Source organism: Sus scrofa, chromosome 4, assembly GCF_054392235.1.
Source record: "Sus scrofa isolate SSC_HxYL_T2T_F1_AM1 chromosome 4, Sscrofa_HxYL_maternal_Yorkshire_Landrace_v2.0, whole genome shotgun sequence".
Lineage (NCBI taxonomy): Eukaryota > Metazoa > Chordata > Mammalia > Artiodactyla > Suidae > Sus > Sus scrofa.
Window position 1 is genome coordinate 98,642,780 of NC_139386.1, and position 18,285 is coordinate 98,661,064.

Consider the following 18,285-nt stretch of genomic DNA (forward strand, 5'->3'; position numbering starts at 1 on the left):
TTTTTTTAATATTCCATGTAGGCTTGCAAAAAAAAAAAAGTGATTTTCTAAAGATTGAATTGTGTGGTTTATGAATATTTCTTTTTTTAATGATTTTTATTTTTTCTATTAAACTTGGTTTGTAGTGTTCCATCTATTTTCCACTGTAGCAAAATGACCTAGTCACACATATGGTTTATGAAAATTTCTACTCCCTATTGTATTAAATCCAGACTGCCTCAGATATTTGGGTTTTGTTTGTTTTTTCATTACCTGTCTGGCCTCTAGGTTGAGTTTGTCTTCTCTGGAAACTATCCAGGCTAAATCTTTTCTAAGATATTTTCTATATTAAGGCAGCCTGGGTTTGAATTGCAACAGAGTGATGTCTACTGAATAGCAAGAATAACTTCTCAACTATTTCAAGTGGAATGTTCCAGATATGGGTACTGGGGAGGGGTGGAAGGCCTGAAGGCCCTTGCTGTGGGAAAGTGAGAAGCCTGTGGGGAGATGGATGAAACTTGACTTTTGCATGAAGATTCTTAACTTGATTCTAGGGTCAGGGTTCCTGTCATCCATCCGCTGGCCCTTTGGACCACTCAGCCACTGGCATGCTTTCCAAATCTGTATCCATGAGTGGCATCAATTGTTTTGTGGGATGCTCAGATCCAGCTGGTGAGTAAAAGTGGGGAGCAAAGCATTAGTGTTCCTTTCCTCTGTTTCACCCCACTCCTCAGGGCCAGCTGTTTAGGGTCTGGATGGCCGGCATTATGTTTAACCACACGCCCTTGGAAACACCATTGTGCCTCTATTCAAAAGAGAGATCTGAATTCAGGACTTTGGTATTCTGAGGCTCTCCTTTTAATGAAGGCCATAGGAGAGGGAGAGGCTTTCTAGCATCTCCTGTCACTAGAGATGGAGGACAGTTACCTGCAATGTACCTTGACAGTAAGATGAGGCTTTGGGAGCTCCAAGGCAATCCTCTGCCCTCCACCTTCACCAGAAACAGAACTGAGACATTGGTCTTCCTGCCCTGTCTCCACACAATCCCAGTGCTCTGTTACTGTGGCTCCGAAGTTCTTCAGCTCTGCTCTGCTGAGACACCGCCCTCCTTCCCTACTCCCCAGTGCCCGCCCTCAGGAATGGCGTCACAGGCACCTGCAGCTTGGGAACCTGATCCAGGTGGAGGGGGTGGGGGAGGCAGCTCTGGGCGCCTTTGTCTGGCTTTAGCTGGACACTTCATGGTCTCCTTTTGTGTTGGCAGGAAATTTGTCCCAGTCCTCTGCTGCTGAGCTCAGCCAAAGGTGAGTTTGGGGGACTCGGAGCCCTTCAGAGGCCTAGATGGGGGAGGGGCAGTGGGACTGGGCAATGGGTTCTATAGCTCCAAGGGTCTCTGCTTCCTGAAACATTGTTCCCCTTAATGTTTCTAATCAAAAACCTCCAAATAGCCTTCTCTCTGGGCTGCCTAACATTCCGCTTCTCATTGGCCAGGGAAAACTAAGGAGGTTCCTGGCAGCTCCATGGGATGAGGAAGACATTAGGGAAAGAAAAGGAATATCTGGATCCCAGGGTGTCTGGTAAATAAATGAGCGGGAGGTTGTTTGCTGTTCTCAGTGTCAGAAAGGTGAGCAGGCAGATTGGCTGCTGTGCAATCAGGGAGAGACAGTGATCAAGGATCCTGGATCAGCTTTGGATGGCTGAGGTAATAGACCAATGGGGAGTGGCCCTCAGAAGAGCTGGGCAAGGGCTATAGCGCTCCGAGAGGAGAGGGCAGGGGCTGATGCACATAGCTCAGGACTCGAGGTGGGAGCTGGGAGATTTCAACATCTATGTAAATAAGTACGCAAAATCAGCACCTGTTTATTTGGCTCCTGCGGCCGAAGCCTGATTAGAGTGGGTCAGCCTTCTAAGACAGTGTGGGTGTGTGAGCTAGTAATGGCCCCTTTAAGATATCAAGTTTTGATTTGTGGTCTTGAAAATCTCTAGCTGACACATCCTCCTGGCTCTGGGTTTGGGATTAGCTCATGGGATGGGGCTGATGAAATCCCAGGAAATTCAGTCCTTATTGGCGTTAGGCCCAGAGGCCCTTTCCAAATAGCAGAGGGTCGTACACAGAGCTCTTGTTTTGTGCAGGGAAAAAGTCCCCCCTGGAGATTCCCTCCCCTCACCCCATATCATTTCCGTTGGGGAGCAGCATGAAAGAGGAGATTGGGCCTGGATTAGGTAGGAAGGGGGGTGGTGTCTGTATTTATCTGGGAGGAGACAGAGTTTTCCTCATAAATAGAGGGGCCTGGGAAACTGCAGTGACTGCATCCAGGAAATCCCAGGAGGTGAGGGGGTGGGGACATCTTCCTCTCCAGTCCTTCCTCGCTCTTCCTCACCCTTCTCTCAGTCTCTGCCCTGTATCTTCCTTCTCTCCTGGCCATGGTACCTTCATCCACCATCTCTCTGGGAGTATCTTGTTCTTTCCCAGCTCTCTTTCTCTCTCCTCACCTCTTCTTTTTCTCTCTGCAGCTGTAGCCAGCTGGAAGGGGGCTCAGGTACCTGGGCAGGCTCCTCCCTGCGACGGACCCTCAGCTTCATCTTGGGCATGACCGGAAAGGCCAAGGTAGGAGTGCAGGGCGGTGGGGGGGGAGTACCCAGGGAGGGAGAAGAAGGCTCGGGACCCACTGCCCTCCCTGATTCTTCCTCTCCACCTACCATCTGCTCTCTTCCCCAGCTTCTCCTGGTGGCAAAGACTCAGGGCAATGGTTCAAGTTTGAAGGGAAATGTTATGTGTCCCTCTCTCCCTCCCTGTATCCCAGTAAACTACCTTTGCTCTGCTTTCCCCATGCCTCCAGCTTCTCAGCCAGCTGTAGACAGCTGGAAGAGGAGAAGGGCCAGGAACCTCGGAAGCTGAGGAGTTGCCCAGCCCTCCCTCTCTTTAGGCCCCACATAGCTAAGAGGTGGGCAGCAGAAATCTTAACCATCGGACAAAATAATGATAATAATCACAGCAATACTTTTTACTTCTTCAGAGGGTATTAGGGTTTGCAAAGTGCTTTTACACTCATAATTTTATGGGTGGATACAGCAGCTGAAGGAGTTGAAATTAGACCATAGGCAGAGTGGAAGCCAGGAAAGTGTATGATTATGGAAGTGCGCACACACACCGTACATGTGCAGTTCTGACCCCAGGACGGTGAAGGCACATTGCTCTCCTCCTTATTCCCAACCCCCAGGCTCTGTGAAATTGGGAGCTCTGCCTGCCACTTGAATGCATTTCCACTTTCTTCATCTACTGGCAGAATGAGCCACCCCCCTTTTCCTCTCTGGCTTCCCCCTGTGTGCATGTACTTTCCCACTTGGGCGGCTTCTGAGCACTGAAAGAAACCCCAGACAAGACAGCATCAGATTTAGCTGGAAGCACCACAGAGTCTCACCCAGTAAGGTTACCTGGGCTCCTCCCAGCCCCACCCACAGTGCCAGGGCTCGTCTTGGCCAGCCTTTTAGCTAGAATTCTCTTTCCTCTGGGTGAGCAGGGAAGGCAGAAATGAAACGCGGTTCTTAGTACCTTCTCACCACAGGCCACAGATGGGGAGTGGAGGCACAAGACCAGGCAGTCTGAGAGCAGGGTAGGTGGGCAGTGAGGCTTCCTCTCTCTGACTGGAGCAGAGCTCTCTAGAGAACAAAGCCAACACGGAGACCTGGGATCTGAGTCCCCCTCCCTGCAGGCACTCTGTTCAGGGTAGGAAAGTTTGAGGGCAGAAATCACCCTCCTTTCCTGCAACGGGAATGGTAGGGGAAGTCAGCGCTGGCAGGGGGCTCTCTAGATCTCGCCTGGTCTGCATTTGCCCTCCCTTGACCTAGGAGTTCAGTGAATAGATGAAGGAGAAAGTGGCCAGAGACTGGTGGAGCTCAAGCAGGCGGCAGAAAAGAGCTCAGAATCAGGACATTGTCTCACTTGCCTTTCCTCACAGCCCTCTGGTCCCATCTTCCTGTTTCCCATCCCATCATCGCCTGGTCCATCTTGCTTCCTCAGGAATATGAGTGCTTGCAGCCCTAAATCTTTTCTTCCCCCTCCTCCCAGCTCAGAATAGGGCCTTAAGCTGATAAACAGCAGGGGTGGGGCCAAAGAGTTCAGTCAAGCAGTGAGAGAAGGAAGTGCCTTATTCGTTCTTATTTGACTAGCATTATAGAGTTGACAGAACCCTTTTCCAGAGGTCCTCTCATTTAATTCTTATAACGCTCTGGCAAAGGATAAGTATTTAATCTCCATTTTGTAGACAAGATAACTTAGAGGCTAACAAGACCCCATAGTTAGTAAGAAGTGGAGCTGTGTAACAAACTAGGGCTTTGACTGTATATTGTTGCCTCTGCTTCTGTCTAACCCATGGAACAGTTTATCCCTTCTCTTCGCTTCTTCCACTCTTTCTCTCTTTAATTTTAAAAATGTTCAACTTTGGAGTTCCCGTCGTGGCACAGGGGTTAACGAATCCGACTAGGAACCATGAGGTTGCGGGTTCGATCCCTGGCATTGCTCGGTGGGTTAAGGATCTGGCGTTGCCATGAGCTATGGTGTAGGTCTCAGCCTCGGCTCGGATCCTGCGTTGCTGTGGCTCTGGCGTAGGCCGACAGCTGCAGCTCCAACTAAACTCCTAGCCTGGGAATCTCCATATGCTGCAGGAATCAGCCCTAGAAAAGGCAAAAAGACAAAAAAAAAAAAAAGTTCAACTTTTACTCGGGGACTCTGTGACCTTGAGCAAATCCTTTCCCTTCCTCTGGCCTTCAATTTGAGTCTATCAAAAGAAACAGCATCAGGTGCATCTATCTGAAGACAATCGGAGAGCTGAAGGGGCCCTCGCTAGCCAGTTTCTCCATTCCTCCGGATTCTGGGTAGTCTAGCTTCCTGGTTGCCAGCCATCACATGGCTTAACTTCCCCTACAGAATGAGCTCACAGAGAATTCTTCCTGATAGTATTCCCCTCTTCTACCATTTCTGATGGATGGCCATTGGAGTCAATAATGCTTTCATCGCCCCCTGCCAGAATAAACAAGGTCCCGAGTAGTAAGAAGAAAATCAAACCTCCTTCTGGGTGCTATAGGACTTGGGCTCAGGCATTCCTGTGGCTTTCTCTACTAACCAAGACCCTGACAACCAAGTCCTTCCCTAGGATGGCCTCCCTACTCCTGAAATATGGGGAGATATTTGTATAGTTAAATCAGCCAAAGAAGGTGGTGGCTACTTTTAAATTCCAGCAGAAATTAGGGCTGGCTTTTGTTTTTGTGTACCTAAAAAAATAATTTCTGAAAATCTAGGAGGCCTTGCTGGATAGGAGGAGTAGGAGTTGGGATGAAGTGGTTTGGAAGAAGGAGGAGGGGACAGCAAGGCGAAAGGAAAAGGGTTCGTTGCTCCAGAGGATACAGACAATGGAAATTAAGTCAAGCTGCAGGCCTAGCACACTAAATGCACAGGTGTTCTTAAAGGTAGACAGGCTTCCTTCACCCCGCCCCCCCCCAAATTCCTTTCCTTACTACTCATCTCTTAAGAGCAAGAAGCGGGCATAGGGTGAGAGGCAGGGTAACAAAGAGCAGATGGGAGTGAAAGTAAACAGCAGATTGGGACGGGAGACGGAGGGTTGGTTGGGACCCCTTCTTTCGTAGAGGCCTTCTAAGTTGAGTTTGGGGACTGGAAGCCCTCAGATAACTCTGGGATTCAGGTCCTGGGTTTACTGGGTATCCAGACTGGAGTTTGGCCCTTTAAGATTCCATCCTCAGCTTGCAGCACCCTCCCACCCCAGGCCTGGGAGAAAAGCCCAGGTCTCAGCCCACCCCTTGTCTCTGGGCCCCTGGTGGGCGGAGCCATGAGGCCAGGATTCTGGCTTCTGGCTTCTGGCTGTCTGTTTTTAAATTTAGTGCATTCCTCAGCCCTGGCTGCCCACTGGGGGGGAGGTAAGTCTGCGGTTCTGGGCCCAGGAGTCTCAAGACTGCTGGTTTGGGGGAGTTCCTAGGGCCTTCCTATAGGTCTCCCCTGCAGGTGCAAGCCTGGAGGAATCAGCCTCCCCCATGGCCCTGGGAAAGCCCTTCCTGCTTTCTAATTTCCATCCAGCCTGGAGCTGGGCATAGTTATTTTCTCTTCTTTCTTTCTGGTCTTTGCTGTATAAGGATCCTAAACAGGGGAATGGGTGAAGGAGGTGAAGGAGTTGCTAGGCAGGAGGGGAAGCCAGAGGAGCAGTGTGGGGGTGAGGAGCCCAACTGCTCAGCCAGTGGTGAGGCAGTGGAGCCCAAAATAGTGGCAGAGGCTAAAATTGGCACCTACAAGAGTGCTGAGCTGGGCTTGAAACCCACAGCCAGTCCCTGCTGCTGAACCTGGGAAAGGAGCTGCAGGATCTGGGTTGGGCCTCCTCTCCCTCCCTCCTTTCTCCACACCTTGGAGGACCAGAATCAGGCAGGACCCTGCAAACATGAGATGCTGTGTCCCAGGCCTCTCCATGCTTCTGGTTTCTCCAGCGACATGGGAGGTCCTGAGAGACAGAAATGAACTGCAATGTGAGTGATTATAGTTTGAGTGGAGGAGGAATTTTCTCCAAAAGGTGGAGGTTGCCTCAGGCTGGGGCAAAGCGTCCAGAAAGAATGTCCCACTCCACCCCTCCTTCTTGTGTGGAGACTGGCCAGACTCCAACCGCCTCCTGACCAGGGCGGGCTAGTTGCCGGTGTTTTGGTTCTGACCTAACTTGTGACAGAGAGAACTGGGGTTAGACACAAGGAAGGACTTCCTCAGTTTCTTAGCCTTCTGTAAAGCTGGCGAAATTCTCCCCCCACAGTGCCCTGACCCAGTAGTGGTGGAGGCAGAGTAGGAGGGGAGGAGATGGGCAGGCCGGGGTCCTGGAAGGCCCAGAGAGGTGGAGGCTTGTGGAAAAATTCTCTCCTCTCCAGTCTGATTCTTCCACCTCCAAGAGTGCCTCTTCTTCAGGCCTTCTAAACACTCAGCCTTTAGTTCCCCTTTGATTTCCCCGCCCTCTCCCCACCCCTGCTTCCAATCGTAAAAGGGGTCTGTCGGCTTTGGCCGACTTTGATGGGCCCCGAAGGCCGGGGAAGGAACTGGTCCCAGGTTCCCAGGAGAGCTGCGGGCAGCTGGAATCCTCGGCCGCCCGGGCTTTCTAGACTGAAGGACTGCGGAGCGGGAGGCGGGGGGGGGGGGAGGGAAGACCCGGGCGTAGGGTGACGGCTGGGGGCCCCAAGCCAGGGTGGGTTTTAGGAAAACCGGACCCAGGAGGCGGGTGTCAGGTTAGAGAGGCTCCCGGCCCTGGAGGGCAACCAGGCGGAGGGGCCCCGCAAACCAGACCACGGTCCCCCGTACTTGTTCGAGCTGCCCCGTCCGGCGCGGCACCCCGCCCTCCCTCCGCCCCGCCTCCCCCCTTCCTGAGCTCGGGCGGGGGTGGAGACTCGGGTTTGAGGAACTGGCGCAGGGTGCCGGGCGAGGGGAGTCAGACTTCCTGTCCCCGAGACCGACGCGTGCGGGGCGGACCCCTCCCCCACCCTCCCCCCTCAATAGTCGGACGCCTGGGTCCGCGCCGCATCCTCCCGGGCTCCCCCCACCCATCGGATTATGTCTCGGATCGAATCCCTCACGCGGGCGCGGATCGACCGGAGCAAAGAGCTGGCCAGCAAGGTGGGCTCAGAAACCCCGGTCCTTCGGCCCGCGGTCCTCAGGGTGCCCTTCGACCACAGGCACCCGCAGCGCACCCGGGTCTCCCCTCCTGCTTTCTGGGCGCCAAAATCGGGCGGAGCGTTGGCCGGGAAAGCGGCGGGACGGGGTGGGTGGGGACTGTGAGTGAATGGGGAGGGGGCTAGGGGAGCAGTAGACGCGACCCGTGCCTGCAGCTCCGCGCCAGTTCTCTGCGGGATCCCGGGAGAGAGCAGACTTAGGGTTTGGTGGCTTCCGAACCGGCGGCGGGACTCGGGTGATTTGGGCTGCGCGAAAGAAAGTTGCTCCGGTAAGAGACGAGCGGGAAGAAGGAGGCGTGGGGGGTGGGGGCGAAAGCTCCCCGGGACCCCCTCTGCCCGGGTCCCACCGCGTTGCTCTCGGTGTCCCCCCCACCATTCAGTCGCTGGCTTGGTCGTTCTCTCTTTGTCCCCGCCATCCGGAGGAGGGGGTGGGAGGGGGTGGTTTCCCGGCTTCCTCCCACCACCACCACCACCACCACCACCACCCCTACTAGACAAAAGTCAGCTCCTCCTCTCCTCGCAAATGGACTTTCCAGCTGTGATTCAGCTGGTGGGCGGGTGACTGGGGTCGGGAGGGTTAGAACGGCTCACTTCCCCGCAAGCCGTCACCCTCAGGTGAAGGGAACAGAGGTCTTTGTGTAGCTAGGATCTTTTCCTCCATCCTTAGAGGCCCTGAGCACCGCTGCTCCTGAAACTCCACGAGACCCCCATCCCTTTCTGCCCCACCAGCTTCCAAGCTCCTTGTCTTCCCAGCCTGAAACAACTTAAAACCCTTAGGCTGACCCACTTGGCACTGTGCCCTCATTCCCCCCCCCCCCCCGTGGCTTTATCTTTTTATTTTGGGACATTCGCCCACCATTTCAAGAGTCTGGATGTATAATTATCCTAGCCTCCCACCCGCATCTTGACCTCTGGGCCACTCCTTTCCAAGTATCCTTTATTTCTGTCTTTGTACCATGGCCCACTCCCAAAGGTTGTGACCTCTCCACACCTCAGCCCCCAGGAAATGATGAAGCTGCCTTGTAGGTGAATAAGTGAGAGATGGGAGGAAGAGGCTGCAGGCTGACCGCACCTCCCAGCTGCTCAGGGCACCCACACTGTACCCATTATCAGAAAGGCCAAGACCCAGATCACAGTTGGTTTAATCTCTGGCCCCTCTCCAGTCCCAGTGTCCTGACTGGCCACCTAGCCTATACTGGTCACCATCACTGTCTTTAAGCATGAGAGCGTACCCTTTCCCAGCCCTGAAAGATGATGGAAACCCCCTCCCACACCCCCCTCCTGGCTTCTAGCCTGGCTAGCTATCTTGAGGCTAAGTTGGGAGAGGTTCCATCCTGGAACTTTTTCTTAGGGTGTTGGGGTAAGATTCTGCTTACATGAAAGCAACTGGGGATTTGGGTAGGGCCTAAGACAAACAGAGCCAGAGGAGAGATGGCTGAAGTGTGGTGGAACAGTGGGGTGGCAGACAGGCTCTTCTCAACCCTGCGCCAGGCCAGGCCCCAGCAAGGAAAGTCTGTTTATTTTTCAACCGTTTGAGCTGAGACCCTGGAGTAGAGCCAAGGGGGGGTGGAGAGGTTTTTTTGAAACCACGGAAATTTGGTTCCACCCTAAAAAGGAAAGCCATGAGGGCACCGGTGGGGGCAGACCTGGAGAGAGGCTGTAGAAAGGGGTTCTGGGAAGGTAGATACTAGGGTCCTTTTTAACATTATTGGGAAGAGATGGGGGTCCAGATACCCGGGTCTTCATGCCTTGGGGTTTTTTTTGGTGGTGGTGGTGATTTTTTGGATTGCTTTTTTTTTTTTTTTTTTTTTGGTTTTGGGGGGCACTGGGAAACTAGAAGCTTGGCTTTCTCTATCCTGTGGCTGGCTGTGGTGTGTGTGGGGGTGTTGGGAATCTGATTGGGGGTGGGGATGTGGGGGGCTGAATGGGTAGCTCTAAGAGGGCAGAGAGGCCACTGGAGGAGGGTGGTTGTCAGTTTGGGCCTGTCGGTCGGAAGGGGAGGGCCACCTCCGGAAAGCTGTGGTTACAGAAGGGGGGAGTTGATTCTTAGCCAATAAACCCTGGATCCCCTCTTTCCCCCTCCCCCAAGCACACCAGCTGTCTCCTTTCTTTTTATACTGTGGTGGGAAGTAGAGGGGGGCCGCTGGAAAGGAGATGATTTGAGGAAGATGGTCTCCCCTGCTCCCAATCTGGGGGGCTGTTCAGAGCTAAGTCCTAACACCTCCCCCCATCCCTGGCCTTCCTCTCCAGGACCTCCTTGAAGAAGGAGGAATTTAAGTTGAACCTGCCCCTTTTTCCTCCCCACTGTCCTTTCCGTGCAGCTCCCCCTCCCCAGGCCTCCTTTCTCTATTCACTCCATTTCTATTCTTCCATGCTGTCTTCAGTCCTCCACCCCCTCATTCTCCCTGCTCTACTTCCTACCTCCATAGGCCCCAAACCCCAGAGGTCCCCTTTCTCTCCCCCCCCTTCCCCTATTCTCTCCTCCCTCCTCCCCCAAACCCTAACTGTCTTGTCTCTCAGAACAAAGAATCCTTTCCTGCCTAAGAGTGAGCAGGGTCCAGAGGTCCGGGGATGGCCCTGGAGGCTAGGAGGTCCCTTTGGAATCTCAAGGACCCCAGCTTTGGAGACGGGTGGGAAGAGGGGAGAGAGACTATTTCTTTGTTCTGGAGAGGTAGCTGGCTTTGTGTGGGGACTAGGGACTAGGGACCAGGAGTGGAGCCCAGGAGGGAGCTGAGACTGCTGGCAGCTTGGGAGGAAAGTTGAGGCATTGGGGGTCTCCTGGGAGGCTGAGGCTTTTGGGGGCAAAGAAAAAGATTCTAGGGGTCATGGAGGTTAGGGAAAGAGGGGGGTGGGGAGCAGGGATGGGGGAAGGGTGCCGAAAGCTTAGGGAAGTTGCTGAGTGACTGCAGAGGGGTGAGGGGGGTGGTCCTTAGAGAAGGACCTGGGGATCTGACCGAGGAATTTGAGGGGGGATCTGAGCTCAGTCCCTCTGGCTTCCCTGGAACCTGACCTTGGAGTCAGGGAGGGGACAGATCTGAAGGAGTGGATCTCATGTGTGCCCATGGCCTGTGTATTGGGTGTGTGTGTGTGTGTGTGTGTGTGTGTGTGTGTGTGTGTGTGTGTGTGTGTGTGTCTGCTTATAGCTAGATGCTGTGGGTCCCTGTTTGGAATGGTGGTCACCAAAGTCGGGGGCTCCTTGCTCTCCAGACACAAGGAAGTGTTTTCATTCTTAGCTCAAGTCTCTGGTGAGAAGTATTATCTGGGAGCTTGTGAGCAGGTTGGTCAGGGTTCCTGGAGCGGGTCAGAGAAATGGTTGAGAGGAGCTGGCTGGACCCTTCTGGATTTGTTTATGGCTCTTTGGGGGAGGGGCAGCAGGCAGCAGCTGCCCCCCTCCCAACTCAGCTGGCCTGCCCTGTGCCAGGAGGGCAGGGAGTCCTGGCACAGCTATTGTTCGCCTGCACAAATGCCCGTCTGTTTGCATCACTCCCCCCTCCCTCTGCTTGTCTTTCTCTCCTGACCCGACAGGTGTGGCTGGGTGGGGGGCAGGCTGGGGTCCAGGATGCCTGGGTCTCAAGGTCTCCAGCCAGACTTTATTCCCTTCGGCCCTTAGCGCCCTGTTTTGCTTCCCCAGTGTGCCCACCCCCATTGTCTGATGTCTCATCTTCATTCATCAAGCAAGTGTTTATTAAGTGCCTTTGTGTGTTCAGCAATGTCTTTTTGTGTTATGTTTCTGGCTTTGGCATTAGTGTTTCCTTTTGGCTGCCTTCTCCTCAGCCCCCTGCCTTTATCTTGTCCCTGGAAGCTCATAAAAGAGAGCAGAGCCTGGCTGAGGCCATCCTGAGCCCTCTTCTCAGTCCCGTGGCCAGAAACCCTCCCTTTCCTCATTTCCCAGCCCTGCCCCCCATCCCTCATGACTCAGTGCCCCTTGCAGCCTAGGACTCTGACCCCTTGCCACCTCGGGTCTAAGCCACAGATGATTCGAAATCTAGCAGAACCCTTTAGGGAAACTTCTGGTCACCAAAGGGTCTGGACAGAGGGGCACTGCCTTGCGGGAGGGGCTGCTGCCACTTGCAGCTGGAGCGGAGGCCATTCTGAGCACCACGTGGCTTCCCCCAGAGCTCTTGGTCTGCATATACCTGGTGGAGAAACAGGGACAGCTGAGAGCTTAGACTTTGCTTTAAGCAGCTCTCATTCTTCTGGGCCGGCTCCGTCATCCTCTGCTGCCTGCCAGGGAGCGCAGGAAGCTGAAGTCCAGGCTTTGGCATTCCTTGGCCTTTACGTATGTCACTGTTTTTCTCATCTCTCGACCTGGGAGACAAAATATGGAGAAAGGAGAAACTTCCTTTGAGCCTTTGAGCCACCAGCCTCAATGCCCTCAGCCATTCTCTGGGCTTTTCTCTCCCCGAGATGACCAAGATCTGGGAGGACAGTGGAAGGAAGATTTAGGTTCGTCCTCTAATCTCCTTCAGAGGATACCCTTGGGCCCTAAATTCAAAGGGATCAGAAGGAGAGAAGTTCAGGGTGGGAGGGAGAAAAGAATAAACAAGAAAGGAGGAGGCTGAAATCGCTGAGGCTCTGACAAGAAATGAGGGAATCATAGAGCAGGGGCGAGGGTCCTGCGGGACCCCATGTCCTGCTGTCTATCCCATTCTTCCTTCTTTTCTTCCTTTCTTTCCAAACATATTATGAGTGCCTGTTGTATACCAGCCATTGTGCTCGTATACACATTTTTTTGTTTTGCTTGCTTTCACGCGCTTTATTCACATCATCCTTGATGCAGCAGTGGCAGGCATGAAGCCTGTGTTAGCAAGAAAGACTTTCTGTGAGGGTTTGATAGAGAGCAAGACTCTGGACACTGGACAATAGAGGTCTGAACCAAGCAGGAAGGGCCTCTGAGTGTTGGGGTGGGTGGTGCGGATTGCCGAGTCATGGGCCCTTTTCTTGGTGGACTGATGGGAGCATGAAGGTGAAGGGCTGTCCTGACGGTGGGAAGGCAGGTAACTGGGAAACTGATGGGACAATCTTAAGAATACCTGGCAGGAGTAGGACAGAGAACCACACAAGCCCATTTGCTCCGTCTCTGGAGCAGGCCCTCACCAGCCTGAGCCCTGGGGCGGGTGCAGGCTGCCTCCAGGACAATAGCACTAGGCAGTGCCAGGGCCGCCTGCTGCTGGGCAGTGTCTGTGTTGGGATGTGCTGCTGCTGTGGCTGCTGCCCGCTGCTGGCCCACCTAGAGAGAGGGTCACTTGGAGAGAGGGTGAGTGTTGGGGGGTGGAGGAGCTTGAGATCAGGGTAGCTGGGATGTCTGTGGGATACTGATGCCAGAGAGGGGAAAGGCCACAAGAGACCCTGTTCTCAGGCTGTCCCAGTCCTCTCCTTCTATCCCCCCCTTCCCAGGTGAGTGCTCCTGGAGGCCTGAGGGTGGAGGGCAGAGGTCGGGTAAGAGGAGCAAGAGTTGTAGCATTAGGGCAGGTCTGCAGCACTGCCCGTTCTGGAGTTGACCCTGATCAGACCTGTTGCTTTTTTTTTTTTTTTTTAAGTATAGTGGATTTACAATATTATATTGGTTTCAGCATTTTTTACAGATTATATAAACTCCGTTAAAGTTATTACAGGATAATGGCTATAATGGCTGTAATTCCCTGTGCTGTACAATATATATCCTTGCTGCTTATCTATTGTATACATTGTAGTTTGTATCTCTTAATCCTGTACTCCTAATATGCCTCCCTCCCCATGTTGCTTTTTTTTTCTCTTTTTTTTGCCAAACCTGTCGAATGCGGAAGTTCCCAGGCCAAGGCTCAAACCCACACCACAGCAGTGACCCAAGCCACAGCAGTGACATCACCAGATCCTTAACCTACTGTGCTGCCACCAGGGAATTTCCCCATGTTGCTCATTTTAATATGATTTTCACATTTTTTTGGTTTGCTTGCTTCTAATTCAAACATAGTAAGTGTGGAAACTTTTAAAATCTGTGTCATAGAGAAGCTTGGTGGCGGGGGGCGGCGGTGGGCAGAAGAGGAGGGAGAAGGGAGAGTATAGGGTAGTGAGAAGAGATATTTAGACTGGGACTCGGAGGTCCTATAAGGCTGTTATTCAGAGGAGGATTTGCTCTAAAGAGCTGTAATTTGAAGTAAGGCAGATGGAGGTTAGACCCAAGGGAGAATTTTCTAGTGGTCCAGATAGGTACCAGAATAGAAAAAGGGAGGCTAGAGCTGAAGGTTGATCAGTTTCCTTAACAGGGCCTAGGAGGAGGGGGCGGGGGGAAAGGCCAAGAGTAGGAGAGGAGAAGCTAGGGTGAGAAAGGGGAGGCCAAGGCGGGAAGCCATGGAGTAGAGGAGGGGGGCCAAGGGGATGGGAAGAGAAGGAGAATGGGAGAGAAGGAGAAAAGAAAAACGGTGATCTTGTGGGAATGACCTTAAGACCTCTGGGCTCTGCTCATCAGCAGACAACCCTGGAGCTTCTGTGGGGAGACAGGAGAGAGAAAGATCTTGGGCCACCAGGAAGCCCTGAGACCCTAGGGCATGGCAGCCTAGTGCCCTCTGGCCCCTGTGCTGTTGACTCAGCCCATCCACACTTCCCTTTTCGAGCTGTGCACCAGGCCAGTGTGGTTCTTCCCCTCCCCCGCCTCTAACTGCTTGTGTGGCTGCAGCTGAGAGTCAGGACTAGGCCCCTAAGGTCCAGGGTGGGGACTCTTCTCTGAGTTCTGATTCTCTGTCCCAGAGACCCAGCCGGTGTGCTGTGATTTGGGGCCCATCTCCTCAGCTTCTACCATCTGGATCGTGCTCTCAGTCCTGTTAAAAGTGGAAGAAAAATCCACGGACTAAGGAAGGTCCTAGAATAGGTGGAAAGAATGGTGTCCCATCTTCTCCCCTCCTCAGGCTTTGGGAGAAGCTCAGGGGCTTGAGGAGGGCAGAGAAGAGGTCAGGGAGAATGACCTGATTTGCAGAGGTCAGGGGGATGCAGGAGAAGAGAGAGCTGGTGGGAAACGGCCGCCTCTGAGCTTCTTTGGAAAGGCCCACAGTGCGCCCCATCTCAAAAGAGCCCAGAGCAGGAGGAACTGATGTTGCAGCTGGAGGATGGAAGGTAGATGCCAGAAAGGACTTCCTGGACTAATGGCCTGAGAAGAAATACGGGAGGTATCCTAGGTTTAGGAGGGTAGCTTGAGAGGGAAGCCTTAAAAGTTAGGCTTCAGGGGAGACTTCCTGCTGGGAATGAGACCTTGATGGCTGGCTGAGTCTCTTTCCTTAAAGATCCCAGAGAGGATGTGTGAGCTGACACGGAAATCAGGCTCCTGCCTCGAGGTTAGGAGGGGACACGCTGCCTCTCTCGCAGAGGCCCTGTGGACCTTGGCTGAAGGGAGGTGAAAGATTTAGAGGTTTGGGATCATGACCTCTGGGTTTGGGGTGGCAGTGGAGGCATCCTGCCCCCTTCAGTCAGTCTAATAAGGGGATCTCCTGCACCCTACTGTGACTGCCACTGCCACGGAGACAGCGGCTCCAACTCCGGTTGTCATGGTTATAAGAGGAGCTAACTCCCATAGATTGGAAAGCGCTGGTGAGCTGGCACCTTCTGCTTCGCCTGCTCTCCCCTCCTCTCTGCGCATCTTCCCCGGCGCAGAGGAGAGAGTACAGCAGCTCGGGGGCGAGCAGAGCTAGGGCTGGGAGGTGGAGTGAGGACGCGGAGGTCTAGAGCCGCAGAGATGAGCGGCAACAGGAGGCAGCCCAGCCGCAGAGGCCAGGTAGGTCGGGGGCAAGCTTGGCCCTCCGGGCTGGCCTGGTCACCCTTGGGCAGCTGCTCCTGACACACCATGGCAGGCTCAGCTTCAGGAAGTGGTGTGTTTCTGGCAACCCCAGGCAGGCATTGCTCCCTGGCCTCTGCCCTCAGGCCATCTCTCTGGACTCTTTGGGCACCCTCGCATCCTCCAGCCTTACTTCCTGTCCCTCTTGCCCCTTCTACAGACCCGGGAAAAGGAGAAGATGAAGGAAGCCAAGGATGCTCGCTATACCAACGGGCATCTCTTCACCACCATCTCCGTTTCAGGCATGACCATGTGCTATGCCTGTAACAAGAGCATCACAGCCAAGGAAGCCCTCATCTGCCCAAGTAAGTTGTTTGGACCCCGAATGTCCCTCTGACTTAGTGCCCGCTGACCCTAATCTCTGTTCTTTTGGCCCTGGACCCGCTCCTTTCTGAGCCCCCGGAGGGCCCAAAAGCCAGGGCCAGATACTTGATCCCTTTCTCCCTGTCCTCACATCTAGGGCTGGTGGCGGTCGGAATATGGCATAAGCAGGTCTAGCTGGGGGCATGGGGCTGGGAGGCTGGGGTGGCTCCCCTTGCAGCTGTCGTCCACTGGGCGTCCCCCAGCTCCCCGAACAGCTGCTGAGGGTTAGGAGAACTGATTGGAGGAGCCGGAATGTTGTGTGTATGGGGGGGTGGGTGGATCGAGGAGCTGGGTGGGAAGCTGCCAGCCTTGCAGCTGTTCTGCCCATCTTCCTGGGCAGAGCTGGGCATTCAGGACTCCAGGGTCCTCTTGCCCCCTCCCTTTCTGTTGACCGGGTGAAGCCTGAAATCTCTAAATCTCTGCAGTTTGAAGCAGAAGATTAGGGATTGGGAGCCCCATCTCAAATTTCTAGTCTGACTGACCCACAGTGAGAAAGAGAATATGGCAGCGAAGTGTGTGTTAGGGGAATCGGGGTTAGAACTCCTGACCTTCACCCCCATCTAAGGGTAACCCTGTATTGAGTAGGTACAAGTGAAGAATTCTTCCTTCCCCAAGATACCTATACAGAGGGCTCCTGCCCTGTCCACCCCCCCACCCCACCCCACCCCCCGCCGCCTAGCTGGTGGCAAAGAGCTGTTTCTGACTAGAGCTGGCCCAGGGGTATTGTGACCTGCTGCTGAATAGAGGGACTAAAGTTCTAGCTTCTAAATCTCTGTGGAACCTGGGGAAGGAACCCCAGAAAGAACCAGAGAGGCCTCCTTGCTTCCTCACTATTCAACTTAGAGTTATGAGGATGAGGAGGGAACCCCCATCTAGATCCCTCTAGAGACCTGACAAAATTCCCAATCTGGAAGCTTGTTGCCAGGGGAACTGGGGAGGCGGGCAGCAAGCGCTATTTTGAGAGCAGGTAGAAAGCGGAGGTTCGATCCAGAGACACTGAGTGCTGGGAGCAGGAGAAGGGAGCTCCAGGGGAGGGCGTGCAGCCCCAGCCCCCACTTCTGTCTGCCCCTCTGCCCCACCCTGCTTGCCTTGTATTTGTGGAAGTAAGCACGGTGCTGGGTATTGTCTGAAGGAGTTAGCAGTTTCCTGTGTTGTTGGACTGACGGGGGAGGGGAAGCTGGAGCCAGCCAAGGGCTGAGGCCTGAGGGCATGTTGGGCAAAGGGACGGCCAGCAGTCCCAGTGCCTAGGTTTGGCTGCTCCTCCTTTCCTCTCCCCTTCTCTCCTACCCCACGGCAAGGTGGAGTGGGTGATGAGGGAGAAGCAGATGGAGTGTGGGAGCTGCGGGTTTGCCTTACTTGGGGAACAAGATTCCCCGGGCCCGGAAGGGAGGCTGGAGTCATAGCAAGCATAGCTGAGCAGGGCAGAAGGCAGGCAGGCGTGGCCGGTCCCCGCTCTACCGCTGGATCCATCAGCCCTTGCTCGGCTTAGGCCTAGCTAGAGTTCATGGGCCTACGCCTGACTGAACGGGAAGAGCACAGCCTCTGGATTCAGACACTCCTGGGTTAAACCCTGGCTCTACCGCTCAGCTGTATGACCTCTGGGCAGATGGTTTAACCTCTCCAGAAGACAGGTTCCTCGTCTCTACAGTGAGCATCATTGAATCCCCCTCAAAGGGTTGTTAGGATCAAGTACACGCGGAACATTTACTACTTGCTCAGGGAATGCTTGGTTCCCCCCCCTCTGCCCCGAGCCCCCATCCCAGCTGCTCCTGTGCCACCTTCTGTTCCGTGGGCGTCCTCTCTGCCATCTGTCATATTCAACCACCTTTGTGCTTCTTGAGCTCATTTCTGGCAGCCAGTAACCCCTTCTTCCCTCTAGTCCCCCCCACAGGTCATCCAAGTCAGGACTGCCCATCCCTTCCGATGGCTTTCTTGCAGTCCCCACCTTTACCCCCCACTTCATCTCCTGCTTGAAGGAAGGGGGAAGCGGGAAGAGAGGGACTGGGATGCGGCGATGGCCGAGGAGTCTGGGAAGTGGGGAGAGCCTCTGAGACTGTGTGGCCAGGGGGAGATGGGTGTCTGCATGTGGGTGTGTCCCCTCCTGTACCACCCGGCCCTCCCGTCACCCTCTCTACCCCACCCTCCCAGCCTGCAATGTGACTATCCACAACCGCTGTAAAGACACCCTCGCCAACTGTACCAAGGTCAAGCAGAAGGTGAGATGGCAGGGAGGGCAGAGGGCTGGGGGAGAGGGTAGTGAGTTGTGTGGTACCCTCATGCCTTTTCCATTCATTCCTCACCCTGTGTTCTCAACCCCTCTCCTCACCAGGGGGTAGCCCAGACCCTCCTCCACCCCAGGCCTCGGGCCCAAGAGGGGGTCAGCCTATTGCTATAGACACATCCCCTCAGCACGGGGCTTAGCCACCCTGATGCCC

General features: G+C 54.2%; 1 protein-coding gene across 44 annotated transcripts in view; it reads left to right on the forward strand.

Moving 5' to 3' along the window:
* ARHGEF2 (Rho/Rac guanine nucleotide exchange factor 2) overlaps positions 1-18,285 on the forward strand; it is a 55,861-nt gene that overhangs the window by 20,463 nt on the left and 17,113 nt on the right. For 4 of the 44 annotated variants that reach the window (NM_001435059.1, XM_013996963.3, XM_085020215.1 and 1 more), the window contains 5 exon segments: positions 534-651; positions 1,241-1,280; positions 2,491-2,584; positions 15,648-15,792; positions 17,999-18,066. In NM_001435059.1, the coding sequence (NP_001421988.1) occupies positions 534-651; positions 1,241-1,280; positions 2,491-2,584; positions 15,648-15,792; positions 17,999-18,066 (465 nt within the window). 44 annotated transcript variants of the gene reach the window in all.